The sequence below is a fragment of the Aspergillus alliaceus genome (assembly GCF_009176365.1).
Source record: "Aspergillus alliaceus strain CBS 536.65 unplaced genomic scaffold BDW43scaffold_12, whole genome shotgun sequence".
NCBI lineage: Eukaryota > Fungi > Ascomycota > Eurotiomycetes > Eurotiales > Aspergillaceae > Aspergillus > Aspergillus alliaceus.
The window spans coordinates 288235-308646 of record NW_022474695.1 but is presented as its reverse complement, the minus strand read 5'-3'; the positions used below and the strand labels follow the sequence as shown (position 1 = coordinate 308646).

Genomic DNA, 20412 nt, shown 5'->3' with positions numbered 1-20412 from the left:
GTGAATCTGCGAAGATTTGGTGCTGGTATGAAAGTTTAATAATCAAGATTCCTGCAGGATTAACAATCTGTACAAAAGTCAGAAAAAGTAAAACGATAAAAGATTTAGGCTAAGCAACGCACGAGAGGCCGTAGGAGCTATCGAAGACGGCTGGACACCCGAAATCGCAGCTGGCGGCAATGCTAGATTTAATCTATAGTATGTGTTTGCATCCGTACGAAAGGTGCATCTCTTATGTGGACAGGGGCTTTAGAATCCTAAATGCATGCGTATGCTTAACACGCATAATTTCCTGGCATGAAGCCTCAGTTTGGTCATCCCTTTTTGCAAGTCTACTTTTTTCCCTGCACAATGGAATTTCTTTTTCTTTTCTTTGTCTCTTTGTATATCTGGCTTCCAGGCAATCCTTATAGATCCCAGTAGTTAAGAAATAGACAGTGCGATTGTTAAAATTGACGATACCACCAATAATATGCCTTCCTGCGGCCAGGGTGTAATGATACTTCCCGGGATGGACAAAAGCTGGTATGGAAGATAGTTGTGGTAGCTTAACAATGCAATGATATGCACTTTTCATGAATTGCAGAAGAGCTTCAGGGCCTGGGGTAGAAATGTTTCTGCAAATTTAAGAGCCAAATATTGAATATGCATACAGTTCGAGGAGGGTCCCGATCCAGTGCGGACTATAATATGCTCATCGAAGGCCCTAATTTTGCTACCTCCCACTCTTTAAACGGCAGCCTGAGTTAGTGTAGAGTTTTTTCTTGATGCCTTTGGCCTGCTTCTAGCCGGAAGCATCACTATTCACATCATTATAGAACTCCTAGTAGGACAGATTCTGGCTCGTATCGGCGCTAGCCGTATCCTGCATCTATGTCACCTGCCTTGTGACTGACTTAGCCCTCAAACTGACTGACTATTGATTCACCTAATTATTATTGTTATTAGGTGAATCAATACTGGGAGAGCCGCCCTGAAAAGTTTCAACACGATGTACAGGTACCGTAACCATCCAAAGAACTACGAAGGAATCAGCACATCTTAGAATACCCTTTACGTCCGCAGAGAGTACGTACGGTTATAAATCCGTACGTTCTTGTTTTACTTGCCTGCTAACCCCTGATATATTGCACCTTGCTTTGCAGATGGTAGGGATTTAGCATCATTTACGACCTTAGTACAAACCACTCATTACTTGACAGGACTTGAAGATCGATGATGTGAACCAATATGTAAGCGTCTCTCAAAAATAACTACAGCGGGACAGCTTGTACCTGATGCTCTATAGGTCGTCACAAATATTGTCACTTTGTCCAGGAAAGTCGACGACCAAGGCTTAGGTAAGTAAGTTTATTGCTACAAGCATTCCTGCAGCTAATATATACCAGGTCTTGCAGTTATTGAGTATTCCTTGGTGGCTTTAACCCACTATATTAAAACCACAACTATTGCCATGGGGGCGAAAATGATACGCTGTGCGATAGTCCCATACGGATAGACTTTCGAAGGACGTTACTGATGTCAACATCACTCCACCAGTAGAATATTTCTTTGATCATATGTTCAAAGGCACTATATCGAGAATAGGTTACTTCATGGAAAATAGTATAGTAGGAAACTACTATGTCCCTCTAAAACTGTATAAGCCAGATTACACCAACGACCATTAACAGTAGGAAGAAGCTCGGTATAGTAGACCTAGTATCCGCAACTACATACATGAACAAAATATATACATATAAAACGGAAACGCTCTTTTCTATAACCATAACCAAAAACAGAAAAGGAAAAAAATAATGAGTATGTAACTTTTAAGAAGAGGTCTCAACAACCTCCGCAAACCATTGCTTCAACGCCGTAGCCAAAACAGCTGGTAACTCCCTAACGTCACGCACAACCAGATAGTAAGGGAATGGGAATCCTTCTAGATATCTCTTCATTCTCAACTTCATCTCTCCGGTGCCGCTCTCAGTGTCAGGCTCAAAGCTTGCCTGAGTGAGATCCAAGATCGAGCTGCCCTTGACAGCATCGACAATGATGAACACAATCATGATACGCTCCTCCTGAGCCTGTCGCACAAGGCGTTGAATGGTTTCATGGTCCTCGCAAATACCATCGGATATGATGAGCTCCAGTTGCCAAAGGTCAGCGTTGCCTCCTCCAGGCGACTGCTTCCAGCGAGCTTCGCGGAACAGAGCGATCGAATCAGCAATCAACTTCCGCACGTTCGTGCCGGTTTGCTGGTAACTGAAGTGCTGGAACACCTGTGTTCCTGCTTCCGAAGAGAATGGCTTGCCAAACTCGTGTGCGACTCTGACATGATCCTCGCTGCCGAACCCGAGGACACACAGATCTCCGGCTTCAAGCATGCTAAGACTCTTGGCGACGAGTGCAAGTGTCTCGAATGCCAATTGGCCACTTCCACTCTCTAACATAGACTTACTGTCGTCCACAGCAAGCATGATTTGGTAGTTGCGCTTGGAAGGAATTGACCGCCGCATCCAAATCTTATCGCGCTTGTACTGCGACGCAATGTAAGGAATAATGCGCTTGATGTTTAGTCGCTTTCCTGTCCGGAAATCGCCACGCAGTTTTGTTGCCATCGTCGGAGCTAAGATGAGACGCAACTGTTCTGTTAGGGAGAGAGAGAGATCATTGGTGGCAGATTCGTAATGGGACCAGAGTCGTTGGGCTTCGTCCCGGGGCGTAAGTGGTGGGAGAGAGGACGATAGATGGATTGCTGCTAATTGTGCGTCGACCTCATCGAGTTCTTCAATGGCTTCGTGATGGCCAACGGATTCAGTTGTCCGTTCCTGAGTGTGCGAGCTTCCCGGGATCATGGCACCAGCGGTTTGATCCTTAGGTGCACTATCGCCATCCAGCTGCATTTCATCTTCCATCTTATTCTCTAAGGTCTCCTGGGGCTCCTCGGTCATGTCCGGCAAAGGTTCGTTGTCACCAGGTTTGACATCCGATTCGACGCCCTTGTTCTGATCAAGAGCTTGTGTTTGATCCTCATTAGCCTGACCAAGCGCTTGGGTATCAGCGACATCATCTTGGTCAGCAAGATGCTCGAAATTGGCGTCAGCCATGTCGGTATCCTGAGGCAGAGGCTGGTCGGCCTCGTTCTCTTCCTGTTTAGAAGATTCCATGATCTCCTTCTGTCGGCGATGCCACTGTTCGAGAATGTCACCCATCTTCTTGAACGCTTGCAACTGAGGGTCATTGTGGTTGGCATCGTCACCACCGCCTGCATCTCTATGCCGCTCGTTATCTTCTCCTTCATTGGCAGCTCCAGTTTTTCGTTGCTTATCATCAGACTGGTCAGCTGAGCCACTCTCCTGCTCTGCATTGCCAGAGGCGCCTTGCTCCATATTTTGGTCTTGGTCCGCACCGAGTCCGCCATTAACAGCTTCGCTTGGTGCCACTTCTTCGCCTTCTGCTTCGTTTTCGTCGCGTTGAGCCAAGAAGTCATCTTGTTCAGTCTCTTCCGGTTCTTCCCCAGGCTCATTCGACTCTTCTGCTTCGGCTTCTTTCATTTCTTGGTCCTCGCCCGCGTCTTCATTCTGATCGCCCTCTTGCTCCTCTGCCGGTTGATCCAAATCGGCGTTTTCAACCTTCTCTTCCTCTTTTCCTTCGAACGGTTGCTCATCTTCGGCAGGAGGAAGATCATCGTCGAGTCCATCGTCGAGTCCATCGCCGCTCTCCACCTCGTCTTTATCCATTTCATTGCCGTCAAGTTGCATCTCTTCTGGAAGATCGAGAGCGTCCTGTTCCTTGGCATGAGGATCCGTAACATCCATCTCCTCGCGTCCAACAGCCTCTCCTTCATCATCAGGGGCATCTTCTTCTTCCTCCTCTTCCTCTTCCTCTTCGGCCTCGTCGTTCTTTCCCTCTCCCCCTTCTCCTTCCTTCTCCTTACGCTCTTCTGCTGCTGCTTGTTCTTCGGACTCAGTCACTCCTTTACCCTCTTGGTTTTCTGTCTCCTTTTGCTCTTCATCATGAGCGCCATCCCACATCTTTTCATCGACGGCAGTGTCCTCAAGGCCGCCAACACTGCCCACTTCCTCATCAATGTTATCTTCCTCTTCCGATCCACTTCCGTCGTTGTCTTCATCGTCTCCTTCTTTATGCTCGCCTGTCTCCCCACGCAACTCTTCTTGATCCATATTCACTGCGTCTCCTGAATCGTCCATGTCTTCTGTAGGCTCTTCATTTTGTTCCTGTTGAGCGAGCTCTGACAGGTCTTCATCATCGCCAATATCTTTACTGATATCTTCGGCCCCTTGGCCATCACCGAGGCCGGTTCCACTCTCCAACTTGCCAGGTTTGCTTTCTTCCGTGGACGCCTCTGCGGGAGTGCAGAATCCCTCAGACGCGATCTGTATGAACGATTTGGCGAGAATATATGACATTTTGCATGTCTCACGATGCACTGTCATGTAGCGATCGACGATGTCCTTGCATATGTTGCGATATTTGTTCATAATAGGTAACAAGCTTGCAACTAATGAAACGGCAAGAGCAAGTCCAGACTTGGAGCTCGTCTGGAGGAACTGCAGCTCATTCAAAACCGAGTCCAGTGAGGCTGTGATATCAGGCAGGTGAACGGCCTTTAGAGCCCTGGTAAAGAACTCGTCACTCCGTGAGAGTGAGCCGGGCGATACGATTAGGGAAGGCACGTCCTTCAGCTTCTGGAGGCTAATAAGGATTTTGTCGATTGCTACAAGTAGATTGCCATCGAAGTCCCCAATAGCGAGGAGACTCTTAGTCTGCAGCACCTCGGCTGGCTCGACATCGACATTGGCCCATGGGGTTATCTGCATCAGGACAAAAGACAGGTCAGGCCGGCTCTCAGCCCAGCTTGCAAGGTCATGGTTCAGCTTATCAAAGGAAGACGATGCTTCCTTCAGAGTCTCTTCATGTAGTTTTGAAGTTACGCCATGAGGTAAGTGCGGAAGATTTCCCAGCGACTTTCGCAGCCTATCAAAAGCTTCTTTCCAGGCACGTAGACCGTCAACAATGTTAGATGACTGTATGTCGGAGAATTTGGCATGTATTTCTACAACCGTCATGGCTAGTCCAAGTATAGGCGTTAGCCAGGCTACGGCTCTTGCAGTATCCCGGACCTCATTCGAAAACTGAGGGCGTGACTTGAGGACTGAGGTAGGGTTAGCTTGCCAAAGGTTGGAAATCTTTACAAGCGTTGACTGGAACGATTCCACACCAGAGAGTGCTGGAGAGATAGCTGCCCTCTGCTTCCTAACCAGATGCAACAGGTGCTCAACGGACCCTGAACTTCTTGATACTTCAACGTTGCTGAGGTCTTCGGAGTAATTATGTGCTGCTTGGCGAACGCGTGGGAGGATATCCAGGAACTTGTGGAAGTAAAGATCGGCGCTTTTGACAACATTGGTTGCTATAGAACCAAAGTCCAGAGTCGGGCTACTGGCAAGAACTTGCGCAACAGATGCTTGTGTTTCAATCAAGCTAGTGCTAGCACTACGTTTGACACCCATTTCTAGTAACCGCCGAAGAATATCAGCATAGAAGCGTCGCTTTTGAACCTTGAGATGTTGTACGTCGTCTTTGTTTTCCTCAGTCAAGGTCTTTGGCGTTTGAGATCGGAACTCGTTGATGCTTTCCAAAAAGAACTTCATGAAGCTGTCAAGATCTTCCGAGATGTCAAACTCTGTCGAGATCGACACATACATATGAGCCATGTTGCTAACGGTGCTGTCAGGATCCCTGAATCGAGGCGGCCTGGTCTCCCAGAGCTTGACTGCCTTTTGGCATTGGGCGATTGCTTCTGGGAAACTTGCTGAAGGAAGAACCAATGTTTGATCAGCGAAACTAAGCACTTCATTGAGGTCTGGCATATCCTGTTCCAGGATATTCTGAGCAGGCTGAGCCAAAATTTCTCGGTACTTCCTGACAAGTTTGAACAGCTTATGATGCGATCTTTTCGCACTTTCCCTGAGGGCCACAATATTTGTGTCTTTCCAGCTGGCGAGCTGGATTTGTTCCTTGATGTCTTTCTCAAGTGCCGACCTTCTCTCATTGAGAAGTTTTTGCACCGGCGGCTCAAACTGGACGTAATGCTGGATAAAGTTGTCTAGTGCGGACACTAGTTGCTTCAGTGAAGGGAAGTCTTGAATGTAAAGTGACAGCAGAGACCGGAAGTTCTTAACAAGCCGCAGACGCTCGCAATACTGACCCAAGGTGGTTGAGCGGAAGAAATTTTCCAGCGTGGCGATGACTTCTTGTGTATGTTCGCTCAGGTCCACTTCACCAGAGCCAGCCAGTTGGATAGGTGCTGCAATGATCGCTTCGTAGGCCACAAACCACCATTGGCTCACTTCCTGAACGCATTTTTCTTTCTCAATATCCAGCAGTCTTGCCCAGGTCGACAGCTCAAGACGACGCCAATTGATAATCAGGCTCGTGATCTGGTCGTAAACACCAGCAGCCGAGTACTCCCTGCTTGCAACAAGCTGCCATTCATGAACGAGACCGTGGAGCTTTTCGACTTTGGTGAGGAATTTGGCGACAGGCTCAGCATGCTTGAACTGGAGAACTTCCTTACAGCATAGGATTACATCTGCAAGGACTGCATGTTCTGGCCAGGCTCTCTGGATCTGCAAGAAACGGGACTCCGTCGCCAATGTCAAAGAAACGAGCTTTCTAGCTTCATCAGGGTTTGCGTCTACATAGAAATTATACATGTTCCTTGAATCAGTGTCCTCGTCTACTGCATCTTCAAGCAACAAGAGAACACCGGAAAGATGCTCTTTTGGATGCACATGTGGCGTAGAAGTACTGCCCTCGGGCCATAACGACCCCAGCAGTCGAGCAGAGTGTTTCACGTATGCCGTCAGGGCTCGCCCGGTGTCTTCCTGTTGGAAGAGGTTCGCGTGGAGGGACGCAAGTCGAATGGAGATATCTTTGGGGTTAAGACGACTTGGTTTCTTATCATTCCCGACGGGGTCCTCTTCATAAGTAGGGAAGAGCTCACGGAGCTCATTCTCATCAACCTCTTCACTGTCTTCCCAGGATCCTCGATAGTGATATAGGCTCGCCTTTTGTGCCTCTTCTTCCTGATCCTCCCGTAGCTTCGCCTTCCATAACCCATGGAACTGCTCGAATAGACGACGGAGAGCATTGCGCCCATTTTTGGTGTGAAGAAGGCCCGGGTCCGCATTTTCGGCCACCTTGAGCGATGACAGTTCATGGAACCACATTTCAATCACATGCTTCGAGTTTGTATCTGAGTCTAGGTGATAGAGATCTGAGAGGGGATGGCGAATGCCTCCAAGGAATGGTGTATTCCTGCTAATTGCATCCACCGCCTGCACATCCTTTGACTGCTGGGGTCTTCCTGATATCAGGAAAAGTCCTAGGTCCAGCATTTGAAGGAAGCGAACAACAGGAACAACTATGTCATCATATGATCTATAGTGTACGCTAAGACGTCGACTTAGCTGGTGAATATTATCACGCAATAGATTCACCAGACTATGAGACTCAGAAGGACTCTCACTCGTTGCGTTGATGATGCTTTTAGGGAGCCTCTCAAGAACAGATTTTATGACACTGGTAAATTCACCGTGAAGGAGGCTCAGTTCTGAAACTTGTGGCCTGGTAACCGATGAAGGAGGAGGTGCTGAACCAAGATTACGCAATTCACCCTGGATGAGTTCATGCCGCATGTTCGACGATTGGCCAGAAAACCCCATTTCGAACAAAGCAATAGCATCAGCCTTCGCAGTAAGCTCCAAAGAACGCTGGCTGTGCCTTTGCCTTTGGACAACTAACCCCAGTGATGGATCGAATGGCTTGTCTGGGACATAGAGCCGCAGGAGGGTCGCAGCTAGCTGAACTAAAGCCGCTCCCGAGTTCTGAATAGTCTTATCATTGTCGTGTGGCTGGCTAGTTGCCAGCAACGCAGCAATACTTAGAAGTTCTTGTTCCGCAAAAGTCTTAAAATAGTGGTCGTGCGGCAGACTCTTTTCCAGACGAATATCCAGCAACTTTGAATCGCCGTAGCAACCGTGCTCTTCAACAGTACGGAGGATGGTCACCAGTCTCTCTCGAGACTGCGACTCAAAGAATTCCTTATGAACAAGCACTAGCTCCACAGCAAGTTTTGATAGTACCTGCTTCAGCACCTTATGTTGATCCATAGTAATCTCCCGAGAAGATAAAGTCAAGGCCTTGGAAAGGGTCTGCTTCTCCACCTCCAAGGCATCCATCTGACCCAGATTTGTGATGCCGACATTTGTCAGTTTTTCTAACAGCGAGACTGACAACGTGCCGCTGATAGCTGAACCAAATGTTGACGAGCGTTCAGATCCCGCAAATAAAGCAAGTCTGTGAAGGATCTCGGGTACTTGTGTCGGGAAGACCGACACATTTAATGGGCTTGCATCACGACCAGCCAATAACGGTAAGTTGGACTGGATAACTGGGTCTCCTCCTTTCTTGTTATGCAAGAGTGCGAAAATGTCATGGTACTGGCACAATACTTCGAATTCGTCGGAGAAGTAGGGAGCCGCGGTTGAATCAGAGCGTTGTACAACGCTTGCCAACTCGCTGACGGTTTGTTTGAGGCCCTGCATCATGTAAGCATATCGGACGCAAATGAACAGTTCGGTTCACTATAAATAACAAGAGAAATTATGAAATAGAGACATTAACTTACTTCTACTAACTGCCCTTCATCAGCTCCATGCAGGATAATGGACTGTTGGGCGCTGATGAGAGAATTGCGAACTTGACTCAACTGGGATAGATCAAGATGAGTTTTTGTTGCAATATTCGAGAATTCAGAAGCCACACTCTCTAAGTCTAAAATCGACTTCAGTTGAGTTTCAGTTGCAGGGGTTGCAGGTCTCCATGACTCCCAGAGCTTCTGCATACTGAGACCTGTTGTCAAAGCCCAACTCTCTCGGAATCGACTCAGGGCTTGAGACAACGTAACAGCTAATTTATTGAGAGGCCCGAAAGAGCTCGATAATGAAGCACATAGCTCTCTACCAATCTGAAGATAGACCTGAAACACGCCTTCATCGACTTCCCTCGCCGCGGTGAGCCGGAAGAGGTCCATGCAAAAGTTGAGAACAGCTCGAACGGCATTTGCTATGTGAGCAGTTTGAAAAACATCCTGGTCGAGGTTTTGTATAAAATCATAAATTGCCTGTCCACAGTCTGAAAGGAAGGAGCCAATTGGCTGTGTTGCATCCTTCATCAACGAGGGTATCCGTGCCGATGCTAAGGACCGTTCTAGGCGGCTCATTTGGCTTGGTTTTATTAGCTTGCCAGACTCGTCTGCTTGTAACAAGCCTTGCTTTAGAAGCTGTAAATCAAGTTTGGACTCTTGCAAATGTGCCATGATCGCCAACGAAATATACGGCACCTCATTACTCAATAATGAGACTAGCGGTTCATTCACAAGAGGATGAAGGGGTTGCAAATGGCTCTGGACAGCCAAGGAAGCGCGGCCCAGTTCAATTGCCTTTCTAGTACACTCGAGAGGTTTCCAGTTCGAGTTTTCATGGATAACAGACACATATCGATTCATCGCCGATGAGAGCACTTCACCCACTGATTTGCCGTGATACGGCAAGAAGTACTTGAGAGACTGCTGCAAATAGGCAAGGTCCATTACTGAAAGATGATCCAAGCAGACCTCACAGAGAAGTCTTGAAACATCTTCAGCACTAGCCGAAGGATCGAGATTCCAAAGAGGCCGGAGGCGGTACAGGAACGATTCGTAGGTGTAGGCAGGCACAGATGTGTTAACTGCGGGCTCGTCTTCTTGTGACAAAAAGCATACTTCAACACAACGGTTTCTCATTGCGCGGGATAATTCCCCATGACGAGAATCCATTGTTAGGAAAAGTCTGAAGTTGGGATGCGGCGTGATGATCCGGGCTGATCCATCTTCAGTACGTTGCTCGTTAAGTATGAGGGCTCCATCTGGTTCGGTGAGGGAGTTCAGTCTGTCAAGTACAGATGGATTGCATAAATTTGCATTGTCTAGGATAACCCAGTAGCCGTGCTGGACAGCCTGAGTTAGGACACCTTCTGTCCACTCAAAGCCAACTTTCATATTATCCGACTGCTTTGTTGTCTGGAAAAGCTTCTGAGCTCGAAGAAGCATATCAACGAAAGCAGTTTGTGGGTAGGTTTGGCTTAACATTGTGAGGGAGGTACAAATGTCTTCCAGGGAGATATCCGGACCCTGTAATTTCTCAAAGATCTCCAGTAAGGCTCTCGCTTCGTGTGGTGCTGTCTCGGAGGAATTCATAGAAATGGCCTGTTGCTGAAGAAACTGCGAGATATCGTGAATGAGAGACGAAACCTCCCTTTTATAGTCGATTTGTTCAAAGCCACCAATCAGATCCATTGTATCTGTATCAGCACTGAGAGCCAACTCAACCAAACTTGCACCATTCACGGCTGCGAGCTTCCTGATCAGAGTAGTCTTCCCACATCCAGACGGCCCCACCAAAATACTAGGCCACGACTGCTCTATACACAGCATAAGGGATTCGAGGATGCTAAGATCTCTTGGAAGTATCCTCATCTGTGGTTCCTGGGTACGTTGAAGGTACAGATCTCTCTGCATAACTCCAAGACCAATTTGCATGTATTCCGGTGTGAGATTATGGTAGAGGCTCTTGTTGGGTGCCGGAACCTCACTGAAAACTTGCTTGTACAAGGAATTGACCAAGTCTCGATCGTCTTGAGAGCGGAATCTTTGGGATATAATCACATCAAGGAAGCTGTTTGCTGATACCTGTAAGGTACCACGGTCCGAAAGTTGAAGCCATCTTTGAATGTCTCGTAGATTGACTTCCCATGGGCCACCCACAGCCCCTAATCGGCGTTCTTGGACGATGGCCTTGTTCAACAACGACACGAAATCGACTAGCTTGTCCGTCTGCGAAGAAGGGCTTCCAGGGAAAAGCTTGGCACATATCCTTTTCAGATCAGTGTCGGTGAAGCTGTCAGCATAAACGACTGTGAATCTGTTAACGAAAGAGGCAGGCAGACCCTTTCTGCCACCACCTTGGTGATGCGGGTTCTGCGCAGCAAATAGGACAAAGTCCGGATGCCTCTTAAAGGATTGGTCTAATTCAGCAATATAAACTGTTTGACGATGATCCAAGCAAGCATTCAAGCCCTCAAGCACGGACTGTGATGCCAAGTTCATCTCATCTAACAAGACCCAGTCACCGCGTTGCATTGCTTGCAAGAAAGGAGCATCTCGCCAAGTGAATTGGCCAACATCACCACCTTCCACAGGGACATCAGAGCCAAAGAGATCTGTGAGGTCTGTTTGCTCCGAAAGGTTGATACGTGTGAGAGGTTTCCCCAGTGCCTTGGCAAGGGCAGTCACGAGAGTAGTTTTGCCAACACCGGGGCTTCCTTCAAGCAGGATAGGCTTCGACAATTGCAAACCACGAGCAATTCTGACCGAGTTAGCAATCGTAGTAGGTGCATCCAATATGAATTGGGGATCTGGATCTGTGTTGCCGTTCATGGCAAGGGCAAAAGGTCCTACGCGTAGAGAACCGTTTTCGATTTCAATTTTCGACTTCTGCAAATAAATACTTGAAGCATCAACGTCGAAAAGTTCACGGAGCTTGTCAAGGCACAGCCGACGGTTCCCCTCAAGATCGTGTAGTGCTGTCGCAAGCATTGCCGCCGGGTTCGCACCCAATGTATCTATAAACACCATAGCAGCACCCTGCACTACTGCGAATAGAGGATCTACAGCTTGGCATTTGTTCACAAAGTCGACCCAGGCTAGGAGATCACGAAGGGAAAGAGATGTAGTTGAGGAATTTTGAAAGGTCGACTTGAACCACTTGGCGAACTGTAGCATTGGTTTGGTGATGTGCTCCGAGTTTAGCTCAAGCTTTCTCTGGAGAATAGGAAGGATATCCTCATCTTCAGAGAGTTGGGGAGCCCATATTTCAGTCATTCGATTCCGAAGAGCAGCGGATAGTTCGCGTTTGCCGTAGTCACCACCAGGGTTCATTGTCGACAGAAATTGGAACCCATGGTCAGCAACGACCATGGAGTCGATGGGCCCCTTTTCTGCCAGAAGGATCGATCTATGAGGCTCAAGAACACTGTTGAGTCTCTCCAATACCGAGTCATCGGCAAGGGATATTTCATCCAGGAGGAAATATTGTCCAGTCTTCATCGCTGTTATAAGGCTTCCATCTGACCATTCAAAAAGAGCATTCAGACGAACAATGTTCCTTTCAACTCTCCTAATCAGTTCGGCATCGCAGGCTTGCAATTGGTCCGCACTCAGTGTACCAAACATCCGCCTCATGTCTTCTAAAGATAGCGAAGCACTGTTTTCATGAAGGACCGTTTGAAGATCACTCATCAACTGATGCTCGATGGCTGCCCTATTCCTCACAGGTCGCTGAGCGCCAATGAGATCGCCTGTCTCTAGGTTCACATGGGCATTTACAATGAGCAATTGTCTTTTATAGGCTTCGGCGACTGCTTGACAAAGTTGGGTTTTTCCACACCCGGTCTCTCCCACGAGTAGAACTGGCTCGTTATTTTCAAGTGCAACGGACACCAAAATGAACAGTCTCCTCATTGCTTTCGTCCAAACGACTTCTGTTGGAAGATAAGGAGCGCGCTTCTCCAGCTCCGAAGAGCTGTACACCGCATCTTCATCTATACGTACTCTCATGACCTCTTCAATTACACCTTTCACAGCTGCCCTTTCCTGTGGGTTCCGAACTCGCTCTGCAAGCAACATGAAACCGTTGATCGCTAACTGGTCACGATCATCTGCTCGACGGAGAGCCCATCTAAACAGATCACGTAGAGTAGCGAAACTATTCTTCTGCTCAAAAAGTCTATTGGCTTGACGCAATAAAGATAGCTTCCGGTAGACAGACACTATTCTAGCACAGAACGAAGGAGCAATTTGGGAGCGTTCCTTGAGAATAAATTCCAGTTCACTCTCTGGAATATCATCAAAATGCAGCTCCAAGAAACGATTCCGAAAAGCGCGAGACAAGACTTTTCGACCACCATATAGACCGGCAGGATTTTGAGTCGCAAACAACATGAAATTCGGATGTGGGTGGACAACTTCCTGGGTCTCTGGAATGAAGAGTTCGCGGTTATCGTCTAGAAGTCGGTTCATTGCTTCGAGGACGTCGGAAGGCGCCAGGTTGAGTTCATCGAGAACGATCCAGTATCCATTTCTAAGTGCCTCCACTAGAATGCCCTCCTGGTAGCGAAGAGTGCCGTCATCACTAGACACATAAGACCCTAGGTATTCTTGAAGATCCGTGTGCTCGTGGTTATTGATACGGACAAACTTGTTGCCAGAGACTTTCGCAAGGTATTCAATCATGCTTGTTTTTCCAGCAGAGGTTGGGCCCTGCAACAATATAGGGAACCGACGCGTGGAACTAGCTCTAACCAAATTTTTCAGATTTTTCTCTATGAAGGGTGTTATAATGTAATGCGGTTGCTCTTCGGGAACTAAATGTCCACGTCGCATCCAGTAATGCTTGAACTGAACATAGTCGTAGCCATCGGTAGGGGGCTTAGGGGTCTGGCCGAGAAGAGCTCTAGCGTTCTTCGTATTGCTGAAGAGGTGTCTCTCAAGGAGCGGCATAAGCAGCCTCTCTGATTCTTGGCTCAAGACAGTTAAAAAACTCATGGAGAATCCTTCAAAAACCGCTCGGCGTAAACCATAGACATGCGCGTGGTCATTGACATAGATAAGAGCACGAACAAGAGTTCTTATACTAAAATGTGGCCGTTGTCCAGCCCCATCCGTGAGCTTGTTCTCATTGCTGAGCTTCTTCGTTTCCAAATATAGCTGTGAGAGATCTGGCGCGATCCTCATGTCGCCTAAAGTCAGGTCACCAAGATATTTCTGAATCAGAGCAAGTAGATCGTCCCGGTCAGTATCTGGAGAGTGTACATAGACTTCAGTGAACCGGGAGCGAAGACCGGGAGGGAGGTCTTTCTTTCCTGCATCTGTAGCAGGGTTCATAGCGCCAAAAATGCGAAAATCTGGATGCCCGAATACCCTTTCCACATCTCCAGCCTCCGAGAGCAGAACAGACGGTGAACCTTCAGTACCGTGATGTAGGAGGCTAGCAATGTTTTCGAGGGTATCAGGTGAGGCCAGATTAATCTCGTCAAGGAGGACCCATTCGCCATTTCTTAACGCCCTGACAATCTTTCCCTGGACAAAAGCGAAGGCGAACTTGGCATCGCCCTGAGCTACCTGGGCCTCAAAATCATTCAATTGTCCCGCAAATCTTTCCCATCGCTGCCGCAAGTGCTGATACTTGGGCGAGTCTAGCTTTCTTTTCTTCGTGGGTTGTTCCTCATTTCCTTGGGTGGGACCGTTACTGGATTTGAAGACACCATCGGCTAACCGAACAGCTTCATGCCAAAGATTTACTAGCCGTACCCAGTTTCCTGCAGCAACGCTTTTCGCAACGGATGACAGAAACTTCTGGTTCTTCTTGGCTGAAAACGTCAACTCAAACACAGTATTGAATTCGTCAAGCATTGGAACAGCCATTGTGCGAATATTGACAGGCTTGAAGCCACCTAGTAGATCGCTGCTTTCGCTTTGCTGCGACAAGTTCACTACTGTGAGTTTCTGGCGCATTAGCGTGGCAAGCTGTTGGATTACAGTCGTCTTTCCGATACCAGTCTCTCCAACAAGTAGGATAGGTTCTGCCATCTGTATAGCAGCTGCAGCCTGTTCCATAAGCTTCAAAGCAGCTCTTGTGGAAGCAAAGCGAGTCGATGAGGAGGATTGTTTAATAACTGACCCGCCAGGTACCTTGATTTTTCGGCAGACTTCTCTACCGAGCATTATGTTATTACCCTGATCGGAATATGCAGGAACTCGTTCACCCAGGGAAAACTGCGCTCGCTGTGGCGATATCTGGAGCGCTTCCGCGGCCACAAGGGCAAGTGACTCTGCCAATGATTTCTCTGGGATGTAGCTAAGGAATACATCCACAACATCCAATAGGATTTCATCTTCAGCACCTTCAGGCATAGCTTCATAGCCAGTCTTAGCTCCTAGACGCTGCAGTCGCCTATGGATTCGGCTACAGAGCTTGATAAGGTCACGAAGACCAGGAGTCCGGCCCTGAGAGCTCTTGATCGCGAGGCTTCCATGGAAGGAAGAGCAAAGCCTTTGATATACATCCATTATAGTCGGCACCCGAGATTCGAGCAGTGGGAACTTTTGTGCGATGACCTCTTGAATCTCTTGGATTGAAAGCGGCTCAATGTGCACCCTTTGCCACAATCTGCTTCCTAGGATTGTTGTGCTTGGGGCGATCTCTTCACCTGCGATGTTATATGAAGATTTCATGGTTGCAATGATCTTGAATCCATCAGCACATTTGATCCGCTCTTTTCTACTTGCTATAGTCAATTCTCCTTTTTCAATGATAGGTAAGATAAGACCAATAACTTCAGAAGGTGCACGGTCTAGGTCCTCGATCAGAATCCATCGACCTTCCCTAGCTGCTTTAGTTAATACACCCGGTTGCCATGCAAAAGATCCTGTGGCAGGAGACGTTGAGTACATCCCAAGAAGGCTTTTGGCATCAGTTTGCTCGTTTAGATGAAGGGTGACCATAGACTCAGATTGACCCACGGTTACAGCAATATCATTGACCAAAGTAGTCTTTCCTGAATTCGGTAACCCAACTATTAGAAGAGGATTTGAGGCAGTTAGGGCTGTTGCAATCTTGCGAAGATTCCTCACGGCGGTGGGTGCCTTTACAATCGAAGATGCTGGGGTCGACATCCCATTTAGTCGTGGAATAAGAATGCCGCATACTTCAGCGGTTCGAGCGGTAAAATATTCCCGAAGCTTCTCAACTTGTGACAGTCTGTCTTCGATCGACCGGCCTGACCGTGCAAGCTGTACCTGCTTCTCCAGAGTACCCCAACGACGCTCTTCCCACAAACCGAGGCAGCGATAGTCGATTACGATACCCTCCCATTCTCCTTCAATAACATCGGCTCCGACATAATTCTGAATCATTTTCTCCGTAGCAGCATCGGCTGCACGCATATACAAGGCAAAGCATCGAATCGCAAGATACCGTATGGATGGGTCTGGATGTTGGAAGAGGGATTGGAGTCGAGACGGCGATGTGGTACTGGAGAAAGTCTCTAAATCATATGAGAGAAGTCTTAGAACCGACAGTAATAAAGTGCGAATAGTGGTATCGTCTAATTGTAAAAGCGTTGCCTCGTCGGATGCAGCCAAAGCTGATAGAGGTCCAGCCCAAGAACTAGCATATTGGCTTGCGAAAGAAGCAAGAAAAGGCGCAAACGGCAGGATTCGTGAAAATGCGGAAATTATATCGACATGATTGTTATGAAAGTCTGAAGCGAGCCATCGTGCTGTCAGATCCACAAAGATCGGCTCATATAGGCAGAAAAAGCCTTCGGTGCATTTTGATCGCAATGCACCAACCGCGAGCGCATTCAGGTATTGAGTCCCGGAAGATGTGCGAATGAGTTCCGCGACCTCATTCGGAAGATGCTCGAAGAGATGGGACTCTTCCAGAGTCCTCTCATAGGCAGGTTTGGCCTCCATGCTTCAACCCTACCGCCAGAGGAACTCTTACAATGAGTTAGAAAGAAAATGGAATTACCGATGCCGATAACAGTAACTTTTTTTTCATAGCCGTTTTCTGCCGCTATATGTGGCGCAGCCCCACACACTTGACTTATTCACCGCCTTCATCAGGGTCGCGGAGCGGAGCTTAAGCCACATCTCCGAGATTAGGACCAGTTGTCGATCGTCGAGTGTCAGAACTGGATGAGTAAACAAAGGACATGGCTTTCTGCAAAGTGGACATTGACACTTGTACATAGAACTCCGTGTCCACGATGCAGTCAGACGGAGAACCTGGAGCATCTTTTTCCTCGAATGTGTCGCCGAGTCATTATCGACAATCTCCGAGTCAACGCGGCGATGGTGACCCATCTTCACCGGGTTCCCATGAACTGAATGGTCCGCTCACCGGAAGTTTCCATGAGCCGTAAGTTCCGTTCCTTTCAAGCACTCCGTGCAATTCTAATAGACTGCTTGTACAGTATATCCTTTAAACGCAAACAAAAGCAGCGATCCGGATTCAGCTTGTCAAGCTTATTTTCCAACAATACGGAACCCGCTGCTGGAGACAGTGGCTTCACCCCTTTGAATCCCAGAAATGGACAAACCCATGAGAGTGTTTCATCTACGAGGGATCAACCTATGAGTAGCAATGGAAATCTTAATGCACAAAAAGAAGGAGCTCTCCTTGATTGGTATGTCGAAGGCCCAGGGCGTCGAGTAGGCTATGACGACCTGACCGCAATCGACTGGGTCTTCGAATACACAAAAGAACGACAGAGGAAGAGGCTTCTATATTCGCATGGTCAGCGGGCTGTAGGACATGTTCTCAAGCTCCTCGATGCCGGTAATGTCTGGATCGTATTGATCGCTACTGGAATTCTAGTTGGGGTCATTGCAGCTTGTATTGATATTGCAAGCGATTGGCTAGGAGATCTGAAAACTGGTTATTGCAAGAATGGTGCTGGGGGAGGCAGGTTCTACCTAAATAAAAGCTTCTGTTGCTGGGGTCATGATGGTAAGCCATTCCTTACCACAGGTGACATGCTTCTACTAATCGAACTAGATATATCTCATTGTTTAGATTGGACACCGTGGGGGAAAGCCCTTGGCATTACCTCTACCGGTGGCATCTTCACGATTGAATACATGTTCTATGTCATTTACTCTGTACCTAAATCTTTTCCGTGAGCGTGGCCCTGTACTAACAGGACTCAGGTGCTGTTTGCTGTATGCGCTACTGTCTTGGTACGAACCTATGCACTCTATGCGAGACACAGTGGTATTCCTGAGATCAAGACGATTCTAGGAGGCTTTGTGATAAAGCATTTCATGGGACCTTGGACACTAGCAATAAAGTCTCTAGGATTGGTAGGCTTCTCTCGATCTCTACACTACACGTAACCCGTGCTAACATTTTCTAAGTGCTTATCCGTCGCATCTGGTTTATGGCTGGGTAAAGAAGGTCCACTTGTTCACGTCGCATGCTGTTGTGCCAGCGTGATAATGAAGCCTTTCGAGAGTCTAAACCATAATGAAGGTATACGCTTTTGGTGGCCATTTCAGTTATCTGTGCTAATTTTGCAGCGAGGAAACGCGAAGTCTTATCCGCGGCTGCCGCTGCAGGCATCTCCGTTGCATTTGGAGCCCCAATCGGGGGTGTCTTGTTTAGTCTAGAGGTATGGCCTTCTAGAGCCCTTCGTCCCAAACATGATGGCTTAGTAATGTCTATCAGCAACTATCCTATTATTTTCCCGACAAGACAATGTGGCAGAGTTTTGTCTGTGCCATGGTCGCTGCAGTGACATTACAAGCCTTGAACCCTTTTCGTACGGGCAATATTGTCCTTTACGAAGTCACTTATACACGCGGATGGCATCGCTTTGAGATGATTCCATTTGTCATCCTTGGAATACTGGGTGGCCTATATGGAGCGTTTCTGATCCGGTTGAATATGAAAGTTGCACGATGGCGACGGTCTCGGAGCTTCTCACGGCCCATTGCAGAGGTGGTTATCGTGGCTCTCCTAAGTGCTTTGATTAACTTCCCAAACTTATTCATGAGATCTCAAAACTCTGAACTTGTTCATTCCCTTTTTGCTGAATGTGGCAGTGGGAGTGAGGATCCTTTTGGTCTCTGCAAAACCGGGGCTGCGTCGGTTACTACTATAGCTCTTCTACTCATGGCCGCGCTCCTTGGGTTTTTTCTTGCAACGGTGACTTTTGGGTTGGATCTACCCGCCGGCATCATCCTTCCTTCCGTTGCCATTGGCGCTTTATATGGGCGGGCTTTAGGCACAACATTCAAGATGTGGCAAGAGGCTTATCCAAAAGTCTTTCTATTCGGCAACTGCGAGCCGGATATCCCCTGTGTCACCCCAGGACTATATGCCATTGTTGGAGCGGCCTCGGCACTTGGTGGAGCCACAAGGATGACCGTATCGATAGTCGTCATTATGTTCGAGCTTACCGGCGCCTTGACCTACGTTATACCGATTATGATTGCAGTCATGTTATCGAAGTGGTGTGGGGACATATTTGGAAAACGTGGCATATACGAGTCATGGATCGAGTTGAATGAATATCCTTTCCTCGACCAACGTGATGATACCACTCCACCCGACGTGCCTGCTCATAAAGTCATGACGACTGTAGATGATTTAACAGTCATCAACGCCACGGGTCATACAATTGACAGTCTTCGTCACCTTCTCATGACCACTTCATACCGCGGGTTTCCCGTAGTAACCGATACATCAAACCCTATCCTTCTGGGTTATATTTCTCGCAATGAGCTTTCATTTGCTTTGAAGTATTCAAAATCGCCTGCAGACCGCGAGTTATCTGGTGAAATGCAAGTGTTCTTTGCCCACCAACCTTTTGCAGATCCAGTGGAAACACTCGACCTTCGTCCATGGATGGACCAGACCCCTATCACCCTTAACAGCAGTACAACATTTCTGACGGTGCTTCGAATGTTCCAAAGGCTTGGACTGCGTTACATATTACTTGCAGACAAAGGGGTTCTCCAAGGATTGCTCACCAAAAAAGATGTCTGGTCTGTCAATAATGGACCAGAATACCGTAAAGGTGAATTACTCAGAGAGAATGTGGTCCGTTCTGTGCATACAGCAGAGGAGGTTGGGCTTCTGGAAAGTGATGACGGGACCAGTCTAGCTAGTTCTCTAGAAAGACGTCAGTCGCTTTGATTCAATTCACGGGAAATAGGAGTATGCCGGAATATCCATGAGCCTGGTATAGCATGTCCTGTGTGTCGCATATACGAAATGCCTATGTTTATTTCTATAACGCAAATTACGTGGGTTTGGTTTTTGATATGAAATAGAGCTTGATACGGGAAGGGCTGGATACCTTGGCCAATATTTATGGCGTTATGTTGGGCTTTTCATTGGTTTTTTCTGATTTTTAATTACTATACTGGAGTGGCCTTACTGCTTCACCTGACACCTTGTTATATATACACCATCCACATCCTGTGAATACTACTTGAACCTGAAGACATTGTCTTTTGTCTATCATAATGTCATATACCATTGACCATTTAACCCTTCATTCTACCTCCTGAGACAGTAATAGCTTCTTTCTCCAAGTAAATAATGCTTTTCATTCCCAGCATTATTCAACACTTCACAAGTATTACTACCACCAATATAGTGGTTTACTCAACCCCACATTTTCTGCCAGCAGAATTGTCCCCACCGCCCCTCCAGAGACCAAACGGTGTTC

The 20412-nt window shown here is 47.6% G+C and overlaps 2 protein-coding genes across 2 annotated transcripts; one reads left to right on the top strand and one right to left on the bottom strand.

Annotated features, from left to right (window-relative positions):
* Positions 1 to 1572: 1572 nt before the first annotated feature.
* On the bottom strand, positions 1573 to 16698 carry BDW43DRAFT_32280 (AAA family ATPase midasin). Its single transcript, XM_032049628.1, has 2 exons — positions 8702 to 16698; positions 1573 to 8612 (listed from the first exon to the last, which is right to left on the bottom strand). Exons 1-2 carry the CDS (start codon positions 16643 to 16645, stop codon positions 1812 to 1814), a joined length of 14745 nt encoding a protein of 4914 aa, XP_031902245.1. The 5' UTR covers positions 16646 to 16698; the 3' UTR covers positions 1573 to 1811.
* A 149-nt stretch (positions 16699 to 16847) lies between these two features.
* Positions 16848 to 20165, top strand: BDW43DRAFT_270052 (chloride channel protein). The gene is made up of 7 exons (XM_032041306.1): positions 16848 to 17093; positions 17149 to 17684; positions 17733 to 17836; positions 17885 to 18037; positions 18092 to 18206; positions 18254 to 18345; positions 18402 to 20165. The coding sequence occupies exons 1-7, from the start codon at positions 16942 to 16944 to the stop codon at positions 19872 to 19874; spliced, it is 2625 nt and encodes an 874-aa protein (XP_031902244.1). The 5' UTR covers positions 16848 to 16941; the 3' UTR covers positions 19875 to 20165.
* Positions 20166 to 20412: the final 247 nt, after the last annotated feature.